A 15,062-nucleotide genomic window follows, 5' to 3' on the forward strand; every position below is an offset into this window, starting at 1 on the left:
GCAGCAGGACGGGCTCCTGACCGCAGCGGGGAGGCTGCGAGGCGGTAATTACCAAACCAGTTACCCCAGTCCCGCATCTGGGTCCTGCTGCGCCCCGCACCGGCCGCGGGCACGGGCACACACACCTGTGTGGGGCTGGCACAGCCGTGTGGGGCTGGCACAGCGTGTCCCCAGAGCCCCCACCGGGGTGGGCAACTTCGGACCGACACAAACACCCCCGAAACAGCCACACCTGCACCCCGGATGCGCACGGAACTGGGAGAGCGCCGGAAAACCCAGCGAAGGGAGAGCCGCGATGGGAGCCAGCGTGGGCGGATGGGGGTTCATGGGATGGGCGGGGGTCTCGCCGGCCTTACCTCCACTTGTGCAGGGCGAAGCCGGGGCACTGGTCCCCGCAGGTGTTGCAGGGCTGGCCCCGCTCCGGCTCCCCCGACGCCGTCAGCTGCAAGAACAGCAGAGTCAGCGCCGGCTGCGGGACCGGGGGGACGGGAACGGGGACGGGCACACAGGGATGAGGAAAGGGGCACGCCCGAGGGAAAGGCACCCGCACGGCTGGGAGAGGGCAGGGGAAGGGCTGGAGCGGGGACGCGCCCCAAGCACGGCGGCACACGGGGACAGCGGGGACCCGCCGGGGCGGGACGGAGCCACAGGTTGGAGCGGGGCGGGGAGGGGGAACGAGGGGCCAGAGACCCCCCGGCACTCACCGAGCGGCTGGAGAGCCGCTTGCGGGAGCCGCGGCCGAACATGGCAGCGCTCCCGGCGCGGAGCCCGGCGCAGCCCTGCCCGAGTGCGCGGCAGCAGCGGCCGCCCCGTCCGGGCCCGTCCCGCCCCCCCGGCGGCCGCCCCTCGGCCGCGCTCCCGCCCCTCACCCGCCCTCGGCCCGGCAGGCACCGCCCCGGCACCGCCCGGCTCCCCCCAGCCCGGCTCCCCCCAGCCCCGCTGCCCGGCTCCCCGGGCTACCCCGGCTCCCCCAGCCCTGGTCCCCCAGCCCCGCTCCCCAGCCCCGCTCCTCGGCTCCCCGGGCTACCCTGACTCCCCCAGTCCGGCTCCCCCAGCCCCGCTTCCCCTGCTCCCCAGCCCTGGTCCCCCAGCCCGGCTCCTCAGCCCCGCTCCCCCGGCCCCGCTCTCCAGCCCCGCGCCGCCCGAGCCCTGTCCCGGCCCCCCGAGCCCTGTCCCGGCCCCCCGAGCCCTGCCCCGGCCCCCCGAGCCCTGTCCCGGCCCCCCGAGCCCTGCCCCGGCCCCCCGAGCCCCGCGCCCGCCCGGCAGCGCAATGTCCTCGTTCCGCTCCAGGGCTCGCGTGGTGATAAAGAAGCTGAACTCCCGAAGGGCAGAGGTGGGGCTCAGCTCAGCAGGGATGAGGTTACCTGCGATGTGCAGGGGTTTTTCTGGCCCAGGCGAAGAGCGATCATTCAGGGTTCCTGCCGGGCGTCTGGTCCCCTCTTCAAGGAGAACAGATTGAGCCCACAAACACTGGGCAGGGTGCAGGAAAAACACTGTCACAGGAAATATGTTTGAGGCCTGAGATGCTGGGATGGGACACAAAGCACCTGTTAGAGCCCCGGAGCTCAGGGTCCTTCCAGAGCTACTTCTGGACCAGTGGAGCTGGGAGCCTGGGATGTGTGGGACTGGGAGCCTGGGATCCGTAGGGCTGGGAGCCTGGGATCCATGGGGCTGGGAGCCTGGGATCCATGGAGGTGGGAGCCTGGGATCCTTGGGGCTGGGACCCATGGGGCTGCCCATGCATCAGTCCACTCTTACCATATTTACAGTGCACTAAAAGCAATGCCCACAGCCAACAACCACCCCCTGCCCCTGGGTTTGCAATCAAACAGCACATCTGGCACAAGGCAGAGCAAAATGAACCATGGGGAGAGGAGAGCAGCAAACATTTCACAGAGCACAGGGCTCCTCGGAAACTCTTCCCCAGTGGGGCTGGAGCAGCTTTGCCATTAGCATTTCACAGCTTCACCCAGGGTTGTGGTTGTTTGCAGATCCTGTCAGCTCCTTCTCCTCCTTCCCTGCCTCTTTGTTCCCTTGCCTTGCTGCCTCACAGCTGGTTAAAATGGTAACCCTTTGATAATTTCTTTTTTTCCTTTAATCAGTTCTCATTTTTGTCAATTCTTCTCTTGTATCTTCCTCCCTGGGAGGCTGTAATGAGGCTGGGAGCTGTGTAGCTGAGCTGGCCTTTTGAAGAGTCTCAGGAAAAAAGTTTCAGGGAGATTTTCACTCTTTCCTGCCATAAATATTGTACTTCCTTTAAAATAAACAAACAAACAAACAAAAAAAATAAAACAAATCCAACCCAAGAAAAAAAACTCCGCATAGAAAATTTTATCATGGTGAAAATTTCCTTTTTCACAGGCTTTCTTCATGACAGTGGGAAAATATTGAATGCTCCCTGCTCTGTGTTTCTGTGGTTGCTATTTTTACCTTTCCAAAACCCTCCAAGCTTCCCTCTTTTGCTCCCTTCTGCTAAATTTCCTCATCATTTTCCTTCTTGGTTCCTCTCCCAGTTTCCAACCCATACAGTGGCGCATGAATATATTATGAGCTCTCAAGGGAAGAGGCGATCTCTCCAAGTATACATTTCATCACACAGTAGGCAACTGGTTGCAGACTGGGGTTTGACCTCATATTGAAACATCTCTACCTACAGCCTTTATCCAGTGTGGAATACATGCTGAGTTACTGTTGTCTCTACAGGAGGACAATGGGATTTCAGGGAAAAGGGTGTCATGCAAGAGAGGGCCTGAAAATCTCCACCACTTTGGGTGTCTTGCATAAGATTCAGATTATTTAAAACTTCAATTAAAACTGCTGAAATAAAAGCAGTATTGGATACAGGACTTATAACAAGATTCAACGTGCTGTGGGAAATGCTTTAAAGGTGACCTGCAAATCCTCTTTAATTGCTCTGCTGTTGCAAGAAATGCTGTGTGCCCTCAATAACAGGGCTGGTGAGGACATCTGCTATGAGTTTAAAACAGCAAATGTAAGTCAAAGTTGGAGGATAAATTCCTTGAAGGTGTGGCTGTTCTGAATCACAGCTCCAGTCTTCTGATGAAGATGCAGGTCCTAAATTGCTGCCTAAAACAAGGCTGGCTGGTCCCCTCCCTCCATCCCAAGTTGTCCATGAAGCTACCAAACTTCCCTGTCACCCTGCATGCTTGTATCCTCCAGGCTCATGCCAGCAGATACTGCAGGCACAGGGGGTGGCACAAGCAAAAGGCAGGAGAGGCTCTGAGCAGCAAGGTTTGCATCAGTGTGTTCAGAAGAGGGAAGATGAGGGCTCAGCCTGGGAGTGCAGAAGATGCAATAGGAGGGGTGAGGGGTGCTCACAGCCTCTGCTCTGCTGTGCCTGCAGAGGGATCTGGGGAAATGAGTTCCACACAGAGGCAGAAAAATGTCCAGGTAGCACAAACCCCAGTGAAGTCAGGTCCTTAGGGACTTCTGGTCACCTAAATATCTCATGGGAACAGCAATTTCTCTCTGGTCTGAGACATCCAGGGCAAATGAAGGGCTATTTGGGAGGACTCCATCCACTTTTAGGGATGCTCAGATGCTCCATCTGAATGAGGAAACAGCCAGGCCAGAGCAGCATCTCTGGGATGCATTTGGGAAAGGGAGGGGATACATTATCTCATTGGCCTGAATGCTCCTCTTTCCTCCCCCAGAAAAGCTGCCAAGAATAAAGATCTCTCAGGAAATAAACTCCCACTCCCTTGTTCTCACCATGTGCAAAGGGGATGATGCACCATCCTGGCGTGGCTGGGTGGGCAGGGGAGAGCAACACAGCTCCAGCCCTACCTGTGCTACCATGAGAGCTACTTGGAAAAGGGGATTTTGCATTATTATTTTTATAGACATGGAGATCTTCCTCTTGAGTGGAGGCAGACTCAGCTTGGAGGTGGGGGGTGTCAGATACTGCTGTCAAATAGGCTCAGAAACAGACACACATGTATAATACATGCTAGACAGTTTGTCTGACAAATTATTGTTTCTGCTGTCACTTAAATTGTTCCATACGTCATCTTCCCCTCCCATTTCTGTTTCAAACAAACCTGCCTAGGGATGACTCTCCTTCCAGCCTTTCTCGTGACTAAACCAGTTTAAAACCCAAATTGCTCCATTCATGCACTGTGCGTTGGACTCATTTCCCTTTTGAAGTTGTCCTCTTTGGATGGCCAGTGAGGAGGGAAATGACAGGGATACTCTTTGCTTCCTCCTCCCTGTTGTACCTGATACTACAGAAATAATTATGATGAAAATCAAAGAGCTCAGGGAAGGGAAAAATACAGCTCCTGTGTTAGCTTTTGGTCACAAGGCAGGTGGAGCAGGGACTGGCATGGGATAGATTTGTGCAGAAGAGCAGCCCTGGATGCAGGGCAGAGCTATCATTAGGGCTCTGTTTTCCTGGTGACCTCCATCCCATATGGGACACCAGCATGGGCAATAGCAGCAGTGATTGTGTCCAAGGCTTGCTGGCAGTCCTTACCACCCAGAAAGAGGAGCTGCAGGTCCACAGCAGTAGCTGCAACCAGGGAATGGGAAATATGGGAACAACTTGTGCCACCAAAGACCATGGAAAGTCTGCCTCCAGCTCTGGTCCAGCAATTCTGGATGGGAGTTAGCTGGCAGACAAAACAGTTTTGTGTGTGAAGCCAGGAAAATTTGCTAGTCTTTCCAGGAAAGTGCCCCTGGCTCTTCTATCCTGCAAACCATGCCTCATGTCAGGAAATCACCTCCAAAATACTCACATGCAGGAAGCTCTCAGCATCCCTCCATCAGCTCTGACACCCCTGTGCCTCTCAGAGTCCAGCCCTGACCACCAGCACCAAGGCAGGGGTAGCAGCAACAGAGAGCACTGGAGTCAGGCAGAAAGCAGCTCTCATTTTGATGCTGGACCCATCCATTTCTGCCCTCTGTGATGTCAAGGTGAATTTGCCTGTTACAGACCGAGTCAGTCCCCTCGTGGTTCCTCCTGCCAGCAGCCTGTGCAGGTGAATTACAGCTCAACATGAATCCTGTCTCCATCTAGTTCCCTGAAGGTAATAAATGTCTGACTGTTATTAGGAAGTTATTGTCTGAAGCCTTTCAAACAGCAAAAGGAGGGCTTAAAAACACCTCTAAGTGCCACAGCTGCTGAAGGAGTGTGCTGGGGACCAGGCATCTAATTTGCTGCATCGTTCCTCCACCAAGCCTCCTTCTTCCTGGGTAAATGTGCCCCCATGAGAGTCTTTTAGGAGTTCTCAGTGTTTCCACTCATTCCAGCCCCAAGATCTGCAATTACTGCAGGCAGAAAAGGCTGTGCATAAACCCCAGTTTGAGGTGGGGATATGGAATTTCAATCTGTGCTGTGCATAACAGGAACCCAGGCCGGGATGAATCATGCTATGTTACTTCAGTTTTAAATTTTTTTTGCACTGCGTAGGATTTTCTGGGGCACAATTCCATCAGGCACGTAATGGTCAGATTCACTCTGAACGTTTATTACACGATTGCTTTGCAGAACACACACTTCAAATGTCACAAATGGCAACAAAGTGGGCTTAGCAACTTAACAAACCCTTCTACAAGTTCTGTAGAACACTGTATACTTTTTATGAGTGCTCTTTATCACAGCCATTTGACTACTACTTTTTTGTTAGATTTCTCTGTTCTAAGGTATTTTGATTAAAACGGTACTGAGTAATTACACCTTTTTTTCTTTCATCAATACACTCATTTGTAAATATCCCAGGAATTTTTTTTGTGTCCTCCCGCCCAGGAATGCAAATGGCCATTATGTGTTCCCCAAGGTATCTCCAAATAACCCTTCTCCTTTTAACCTTAGGATTTTATTGTGTTAGTTGCTAGGTAACTGAGTAAGATTTATAGCCATCTATTGTTAATTTTGAAGGCGGTCTTCAATTTCCCTGTAAATAGCATTTGGGAGTTGGAGTCCACACCAATAAAAACTTGGAGCCCAGTCCCACTCTGTGGAGAGGAGCACCTGCTATGAAATGCAGAGCCAAGTGGATACACAAAACTTGCCCTCTCAAAAAGGGACCTGCCCCTCTCAGGCTGGGCATTGCTGAGGTGCTGGAGGGACCCTGGCTCTGATGCCAGTGTGGCAGAGTGTCACAGACCCCCTTCCCTCTCCCTGCTCCTTTCCAACCCCTCTCCTCCTCCTTCAGGCTGTTGCTCCCCAAATGAGATGACAGTGCTTCAGCATTTCCCAGAACTGTATTTCCCTGCTGTCAAGGTCAGGAGCCCTCTGCCAGCCTCTCTGACAAAGAGGGGTGGGAGATGGCCCCAGTTCATGTGGTTGTTTAATGCCTTTCAATTTGAGGCTAACCCAAGCAATCAGGTGGGATTCTGCCGATTTGCACACAACATCCTTGCACTATAGCAACAAGTGATTTTCTACTCTCCACCCTCACTCCCGGGAGCTCTCTGAGGTGCAGCAGAATTATTTGCTTTAAGCTGTAAATTCACACTTCTGCCATTCTGCTTTGACTTTTCAGGACCATTTATGAAGATAAGGAAAAACAAACCAATTTAGGGTAACTGGCAGAGAGGCAGGTGCCAGCAGGCACGGCAGGAGGTGAGCTGGCAGGAGTGAAGCCATCCTGCCCTTCCCTTGCCACTGGAAGTGTCACAGATGTCCTGCAATCCCTCACATTAATCGTTCATTTGCCACCCTGCAGGTGGGAAGGTCCTTTTACTCATGTTTTTAAAGCTGTTTTATTGTCTCTTTTGATTGGGAGAAAAACAAAATAATCTTCTACCTGCCATTTTACAGGGTTGAAACCTGCTTATAAATAGGGGAGGGAAATGCCTAGCAAAACCAGGCTGCTGTTGGTAGCTCAGATTAGAAAAATCAGAAAACTTTGGCAGTGGCCCTGAGATGCCAGAATTTATTTTATTTTATTTTATTTTTTTTTCCAACACCAGTGTTACCAGGTTTTATATTGGTGTTATTTTTGCCTGCTGGAGCCACCAGTTTTTAGCCAAGGCAAACAGCCCAGGACACACCTGCTGTCAAAAGCTTCTGATTCTCCCAAGTTAAATGCTGCCATACATTTGAGTTCTTGAAAAGCCCAAGCCATTGGGAATGATCAGATGGGGAAATGCCATTAGTGGAATCTGAATGCCAGTTGTGCCTCGAAAGCTTCACCTACCACTTGCACAATGTGGAGAAAAGCTGAAGAGGAGGATACACTCAGGTTATCCTGGGCCACAGCCTCTCCAGGGCAGGCAGGCAGCTCTCAGGGGTTATTCCAGGTGAGCTCTGCACCAGCACAAGGCACACCCACTGCATTTTTCCACACAGAGCAGGATGAAGCTGTCGGTGTTGACAAGAGCTGTTGAAAAGTCTTGAGGACACCCCACTTTATGCAATTCAGTCAGCAGAATTTAGAAATATCTCTAAAAACTGGATCTGAAGGGTGTCACCTCTCCATTTGCCCTGCCTGAATGGAGCAGCAGCTCAAGTGAGAGTCAGCAGAGTGATCTGCTGGGGTTTCCTTGGATCACCTGTACCACCCTGAGGCACGTGGATTTGAGGAGACATGGCATGCTCAGGGATATCCTGGGAGGAGAACAGTGAAGGAGAGACAGGCAGCAAAGTGTTTGAGCAGCTGAGCCCTAGCACAGGTAAGAAGAAAGGCCATTCCCTCCTGCTCCCACAGACAAGGCTCAGACTCACCGTGCTGCTCCTGTGCTGCCCAGGAGACAAACCTCCATGGCCACTGCTGCCCTACATCTCCTTTCAGCAGCTCGTGGTTTGTTATTCTGGGTCTCAGTTGTTTGCCAGTTCAGCTCTGCTGCTTTTTCAGAAGCAGGGAAAGATTACCCCCAGTGTGTACCTACTTGCCCTAAGCTCTGGTGAGGCATCAGCCTCATGGAATTGCAGAGCTGCACACTCCCACCACCACACACGTGGCTCCCGCTCCAAAGGGCTACTCAGACCTGGGACCAAGCTGAGAAACTTCATCTGGGAAGGCCAAGCCATGCACGAAGCCACAGCTCCAGCCTCTGGCAGCATCTGGTACCTGCCTGCATCCTGTGCCGCGGGCGGCCTCATCCCACCTGCCGCCGGGGGCTTGGACGTGTAGTTACTGCTGCTTGTATTTGCCAGTAACAGCAACTACCCTGGACGTGTCTGCTCTTGCCGGTGAGTTTGCAGGGAGCCATTCCCACTTCCCTGCTCCCTGGAGCGGGAGCAATGAGAGCGTTTCACAGGCAATGCTCGTTTCTGTGTGGGGCTGGGGTAGGTAGACAGAGAGCAGTGAATAGCTTCAAAGAGGAAGGTCAGCAAGGCAGCCAGGATGGATTAGAAAAGGACAATGCAGAAAAGACCTGATTAATTTAATTGCTCATCTGAAATGTAGTGGCAGACTAAAGAAGGATGAAGAAATTATAAGCATATGAATGGAGCCAAGTGATGATTTGAAGAGGGAATATCAGAGCCCTGCCTCCCCCTGCGCCCTCTGCCCCACATACAAAGGGTTTTGTATTCAGAGATTACTCCAGACTGCTGGCTCTTCTCCTCACACTGTCTCTTCAGAAATGGAGACACTGACTACCAACACATGTTTAATTAGCTGCAGCTTGATCTTGCTGCTGGCGGCTCAGACTGATCATTAGAGCCAGGCATGTGTCAAAGCCTGTGAGGAGATGTAATGTGGAAACCATTCTGCTCCCAGCAGAGCTGAGGTTTTCCTGGTGGAAATGGATTGATGGGCACGGCCTCAGCCTCTGCACTTCATATCCTGCCTTGGAGGACCTGGAGCAGCATCACAAAGGAGAAATGCATTTCTACCTCCCTTTTCTTAAAACGGTTCCTACATCAAATCTCCTTATACTTACAGTCAACAGGTCACATCTCCAAACACTTCAGAACCTATATTTATAACTAGAGAGAGGCAGAGGTAATTTCATGGAAAATTTCACAGATTTTTTTTGTTTGGTTGTTTGTTTTTTGTTTGTTTTTGGGTGGTTTTTGTTTGTTTGTTTGTGTTCATTTTTTTTGGGGGGGGGTGTTGGGTTGTTTTATTTTGTTTTGTTTTTTAATTGGAAGAAACAAGCAAAAGAAACATCCTCAGGAAATACAGTATAAAAGGCATTGGGGTTAGGTCAGAATACTTTTTTTTCCCCTGAAATCTGTGCCTTATATTTGCTAATATTAAATAGCTGAAAAATTAAGCCAACTTTGAAGTGGAAACTCAGACTCTTCTGTGAAGGCTGAAAATAACTTCTTAGCATTCCTCATCTCGCTATTGCAAAGAGAGGTCAGAAACTTGTCAACTAAATCTGCTTCTGGAAGGCTACAATTCCAATTGCCTGGATCACTTCACAGGCAAAAATACTTGGAAAATATTGGAGCGAGACTGACAGGCACCACTTTCGGTGATCAGCTCCTTCCTCCTGCTCGACACAAGCCGGAGAGAGCTGCCTCCAGGAATTTGTACCACAGAGGGACTCGTCCCCTCCCACTACGTGTCCAACACTACAAAGGGTTGTGACTTCTGGATGAACTCGAATGCTTCTCTTAGAACCAAGTGATTGAAAGAGTTCTCCATCTGAAGAGTTCCAGTGATGGGAGAACTGGACGCATGGGCTGAGCCACTTGAGCGATTAATGACTCCTGGGTTGGGTTGAATTCCTGTGCCTTTGCCTGGTAATGGGAGGTGTCTCACCTCGGTGCTCTTCCCCTGACAGAATGCTTTCTTCTGAGTCAGCCCTCAATCATCTCTTTGAGGAGTTGTGTTGGAAAGTTGGAAAGACACAGTAGAACAGGCCTCTCTGCACTCTTCAATATGATTTTTCAAAGCGTGGCTGCGAGGAAAGAAAGGAAAGGAATCAAATGTCCCAATTTAGGACTAATTCCTTGAGACTTGACTTTCCAACAGCCTGCAACAAAATGTGTTTTATTTTTCTGTAGAAGAAAAATGCCCATCATTGGGGCAGAAGGCCAAAGTGATCAAGAAATCACCTCTGTCTCTGAAGCTGCACAAAGAGACTGAAGAAGAGTGCTGCAATTGTCACAGAACCTCAGCACTGAGCACACAGACCCTAAGCACTGAAAGTGTTAAAATGACCTTTCATTAGACAGGGCTGGAAGGTTAAATGTGATTCAGGGTCTGGGTATTAATTCCAGAGCAGCTCACATTTAAAGTCTGTAATAATTTATTAAGGAAAAAATGATACAAAAGACACTTTTATGAGATTGGTCATTTAAAATAAGAATTGAGGTTTTTGAAACACTGAATGTGCTGTTTTTTGCATCTGACAGTTTTTCAGACAGCACAAGGGCGGAATCCTCCCTTTTTTGAAAACACAGAAGCTGGAAAAGGCTGGACCTGCCAGCAGTAAGAGATCTGAGCATTTTCTGAGACAAAGCATGAGGAACATATAAGGGAAGACAGAAATTGCAATTTCACTCTTACCTGCAGTATCTGGGGCAGTGGTGATGTAAGACTGGTTGCACTTCAACACTTGATTGCCATCCTGGGAGGCAGTCCCTACATTTGCTTCCTTTTAAACCAAATTTCTCTTCCCTGAATTTTTCTTGTATATTTGATACTATATTTTCCAATTTAGAAAAGTTGAATTTTTTTTCACATTTCTTTCCATAACACTATCAGTGGTGTGGACCAGGCCTATTATCCCAGCTCATCCTTCAAAAAATTTGCAAAATGAACTGCTTGTATCCCTTATAAGCCATGTCAAAGGATGTGCCTAGTCACTGAAGACAGCACCAACCAGTCACCAGACACATCTGAACAATGCTTGGGGCATTTCTGAGATGTGCTTGTGTACATTATGCACCTTGGAACAATCCTCTCTGGACAGAAATTTGGGAGCATCAGTCTCTCCAACCAGCAGTACGTGAGTGAGTGCTCATGGCCATTCTCCAAGGTGGTCCCTGGTCCACAGACTCCAACACAGGTTTGAGGCAGGGCTCCATATAAACAACATTCTTCCCATGCCTCATTCCTTTTGCATAGGACAATCAAACCCAAACCTTGGAAATAAACACCAGCATGGAAAGGAATGTTTACCATTCAATTTATTACTCCCTTGTGTACAAAGTATTTTGCCTCTATAGTAGCACACAGATACTGAAATACGATGGCGAATGCAGCAAGACCATACAGACATGTCATACAGGTATTCTCATTTCCTTTTGAATATAAGCAAAAAGAAAAGAAACATTGTACAGGAAAGTGCTTGCAAAAAAATACCCCAGTTTGTAGAAAAATAATGGCATTGATATACAAACCCCAGAGTTCTTTCCTGAACAAGAAATGTCTATTGTCTCTGATCCTCAAAATCTGCTCTATTTAATGATGACCATTAAGGAATATCAGGGTCAGTGCTCTGTCATTTTTTCCCTTATAGTTTATTTCATATTTTTTAGGTTCTGCTAGTTCTGTTAATAGCTGCTCTGAAACTACACAGTAGAAATGAATGTGTACAGGTCAAAATAGTACTTTTTTTTATAAACAGCCATTCACTTCACTTACAGTGGTAAAGCACCACTATTTCTTTCTAAAGTTCATAGTGCAATTTTCCCTTTTCCCCTACAGAATTTATACATAAGCAATTATCACTAGAAATTCACTATTCCATTATTACTCCTTTCCCCTTTCCCTTTTTTCTCTTTCTCTTTCCCTTTTTCCTCTTTCTTTCACCAGTTTTTCAGCTGCCAGACTGCAGCACAGCCCTGCTTGCCCATGAGATTCTCCCAGCTGACAGGAATGTGTCAATCCCTGACAAACCCTGACAGGTTTCACTCCAAAGGCTGAACAGAGCCTTGCACACACAGGTTATGAATCCAGGGATCATTTATCACCATTGATCTGACTGTTTTGTAACACACTGATTACACATCCTTTGGGGAGCTCTGTAAAAGACTCACACAAGATCCTGAGGTTGCGTTTGGTAACTGCTTGCATCCAAAATGGAAAGAGTTATCTGGAGTAGCAAATAAGCCTCTTTGGTTTTCCAAACTGCTGGTAATTTTGTGCTGAAAAGCTTCCTTTCCTTGTACTTTGTACTCCTGGCTGCCTTGACATGTAAGGTGAAAGGGCAGCATCTTCCTACCACTAAATAAAACTGTGGAGAAAGAGATAAGGGACATAGTCATAGACTACAGCAATAACCTGATCACATCACCCCCGTTCAATGTGCTACAAAGCTCTGTGAAAGCGTGGCATGCCACAGGCAGAGGGCTATGTACAGGCAGGAGCCACCATACCTAAGGGACATGGCTCCTCAGTTTGATTAAAGAAAGCCAACAGTAAATGTCTGGCTGTACATGGAAATGAGGAGAGGCAAGGAGCACAGATGCCTTACCAGGAAGATCCAAAGCAACACAGGAGTAGGCGTAAAGCAGCTTGCTTCTGAAGGGGGGGCAGAATCATCTGTAGGTACAGAGTGATCTTGTTGAAAGGAGGCAGCGAAGCCTCCCTTTGCAGATGGTCTGGGAGTGAGTAGGAAGCTGGGGAAATGCTGCAAGTGCCTGCAGAGGAGTACCCTGGCCAAGAGAAGGGGTTGCTTGGCTGGGTGTGCTGTCCCCATCCCTGGGTGTGCTGTCCCCATCCCTGGGTGTGCTGTCCCCACAGTCCTCACCAGCCCCATGGGGAGGGAACACCACAGGGATGTTTTTGGCTTCACGCAAGGATTTTGTAACAAAGCCTGTAAGAAACTACATCTCTTATGAGCACAGAGCCCAGGGAAACATATGGCCTGATCAGCCTGTCTGGGATGAGTTAATACCTCGCTTCCAGATGGAGTCAGGAAGCACAGTGGCACATGCAATTAGGAGACAAAGATACATTTTTTAAAAAAAGTGAGTTCACTTCAGAACCCTAAAAAAGGGGGGCTTGAGCTGAAGATCCATCTGCAGGAATTTTCCTGAGCCTGAGGTTGATCTTGATTGATTTGAATTGCCTGATAATTCTTCTGCTTTATTCCCTTCTTCAATGATAAAGGCACTGGATTAACTAAAACTATAGAGCATTAATAAATACCATGTTAGCACCAAACCAGTGCTTCCAGCACTGGCCACAGAGGTCATGTGAAATTTAAAACGTACCTAAAAGATAAAGATTGCTAATGCAACTAGCACAGTATTCATTGTCATGTTTTCCTTGAGTGCTGTCAACCTAATCCCTAAAAATAAAAATTTAAGCACATCTTGTCTAATTTCCTTGCATAAAGACAGATTGAAATGCCAAAAATACCCCTATGCAGATTGTGTAGCACCGTGGAGGGCCAAAGCAGCCCATAACTGAAGGAAAATTACTGACTGAAAGTAAACAACTGAATACAGTGACAATAAAGTATCACTTGTCATAATGCTACATATAATGTAGAGTATACAAAATGCAGTGGTTTGACTGCAGGATTTAACAATAAAAAATAAAAATAGTAAAAGCAGCCTTAATATAATGATTTTACGTACAAAAATATTAAATCAAAATAAATAATTCCAAACATAAATATTATACTATATGCAATCTATATACACATATACACAGATATAAAAGTGGAGGGCAGAGGTATTGCATCACTATCCTTCATCCATCTCTCATCTCCGCTGGCTGCTCCCAGAGAGCCTGGAAAACACAGAAAAGGTGCACATTTAGAGTCATCCCGGCCTCTGCGACATGCCACTAGAGAAACTGGCAGAAGAGCAGAGCAAAAGTGGGTGCCAGTAAGGTGGAGAGGTGTTTCCAGGTGACAGGGTTACCGGGGGAGCAGGGCATCCCACTGGGATGCTCTGTGGGGTGGGTGGCTGTCACCAATGCCCACAATGTCTTTTTGCAAGCATGGCCTTATCTGCTCCTTCAGGGCATTTTGGGGAAGATTTTCTTTCATACAGAAGCAGCTGAGAACTCACCATTGCTATAACACCTGAATGTCGAGGCCTGTTCCAGATGATGGAGTGCACTTCCCACAGTAACCACCACATCTTCCTACTACTTTGGTGCCATCCTGCAGGCAAAATCAGAAATAGCAGCTCAGTAAGAGCTCAGGAATTCCATGCTGTAGAAAGGCCAGATCTGGGTTACTCAAGCCAGGTTTTTTAGGGTGTATAAGAAAACAAATGATGCCAAAATCAATCTCTGAAATCATTGCTGTATTCAAATATACACAAATGTAATTCTCTTAAGTGCTAGCAGGTCAGATGGTGGACAAGAATAGCAAAGGGTAGTTTTGGTTTATTAAATTGAAAGCTGCCCAAGGAGAAGGCCATTTGGAGGGCATCTCAAGGGCATCTGCTTTCTCCAGTTTGCCCCACAGTGAATAACAGTAATGAGTAGAAAACTTGGCTCATGCAAGACCAAAACCACCCTGGGTCAGTAACAACTGCTCAGCTCTGCCTGAGCATGGGAAGGGCATGAAAAGGGTATTTGCAGGCAATATCAGGAAACATCCACTTGGAAGGGAAAGTCCTGGAGTAGCTCCAGAGACAAGAGAGGAGGGAAAGTGATGGAGTGAGGTGATGTCACTTGCTGAGGTGCCAACCCTCCTCCCCTTCTCACAGCCAGAAGGGGTAAGTATGGAGTGGTCCTGAGGTTGATCTGGTCTCCAGGTGAGCCTAGCAAGCAACTCTGGGCTTGAGTCAGGAGATTAGTACCTCCATCTGGCCTTCCTTATCTCACCTCTGCAGAGTCTTTCTGCTCTTGGTCATTACAATGGACAGACAGCCCTTGAGGGGAATTCAACCCTCAATTACCAGAAAATTGGACTTAAGCACACAACAAGCTTGCACAAAGCATTTCTTTTTAAACGAGCTCCACCTTGCCCTTGACATTATTGATCTGTGACTGCAGCAGGCTGCTATCATCTCTTCTCACTACCACCGTTCTTTCTTCTGCTCCTGCAGGCAATTACACCCTTGGAACAGCACTTGACAGATGCCACCAGGTGATGGAGGATTTTTGAGCAGCCCTTAAAAGTTTGTTTTAATTCTGCCAGCCATGATGTTTTCTGCAACTCCAAAGTTGGCTTCTCTCCTTTTAGAAGGGGAGAATAGAAAAGCACCTGCTGGAACTGACATACAA

The 15,062-nt window shown here is 48.5% G+C and overlaps 2 protein-coding genes across 3 annotated transcripts in view; both read right to left on the reverse strand.

Moving 5' to 3' along the window:
* Positions 1–428, reverse strand: part of PRICKLE2 (prickle planar cell polarity protein 2) — a 105,675-nt gene extending 105,247 nt beyond the window's left edge. The window contains exon 1 of the mRNA XM_083869548.1: positions 357–428. The gene's annotated coding sequence lies outside the window, so the exon portion shown is untranslated. The remainder of the gene's footprint in view (positions 1–356) is intronic.
* Positions 429–11,051: 10,623 nt separating this feature from the next.
* The window catches only part of ADAMTS9 (ADAM metallopeptidase with thrombospondin type 1 motif 9), an 80,842-nt gene continuing 76,831 nt past the window's right edge, over positions 11,052–15,062 (reverse strand). For both annotated transcript variants that reach the window (XM_083869127.1, XM_083869128.1), the window contains 2 exons: positions 13,895–13,989; positions 11,052–13,610 (listed from right to left, as the gene is read on the reverse strand). In XM_083869127.1, the coding sequence (XP_083725253.1) occupies positions 13,900–13,989 (90 nt within the window). In that variant the 3' untranslated portion in view covers positions 11,052–13,610; positions 13,895–13,899. The remainder of the gene's footprint in view (positions 13,611–13,894; positions 13,990–15,062) is intronic.

The sequence above is a fragment of the Zosterops lateralis genome (assembly GCF_965231275.1).
Source record: "Zosterops lateralis genome assembly, chromosome: 11".
NCBI classification, from domain to species: Eukaryota; Metazoa; Chordata; class Aves; order Passeriformes; family Zosteropidae; genus Zosterops; species Zosterops lateralis.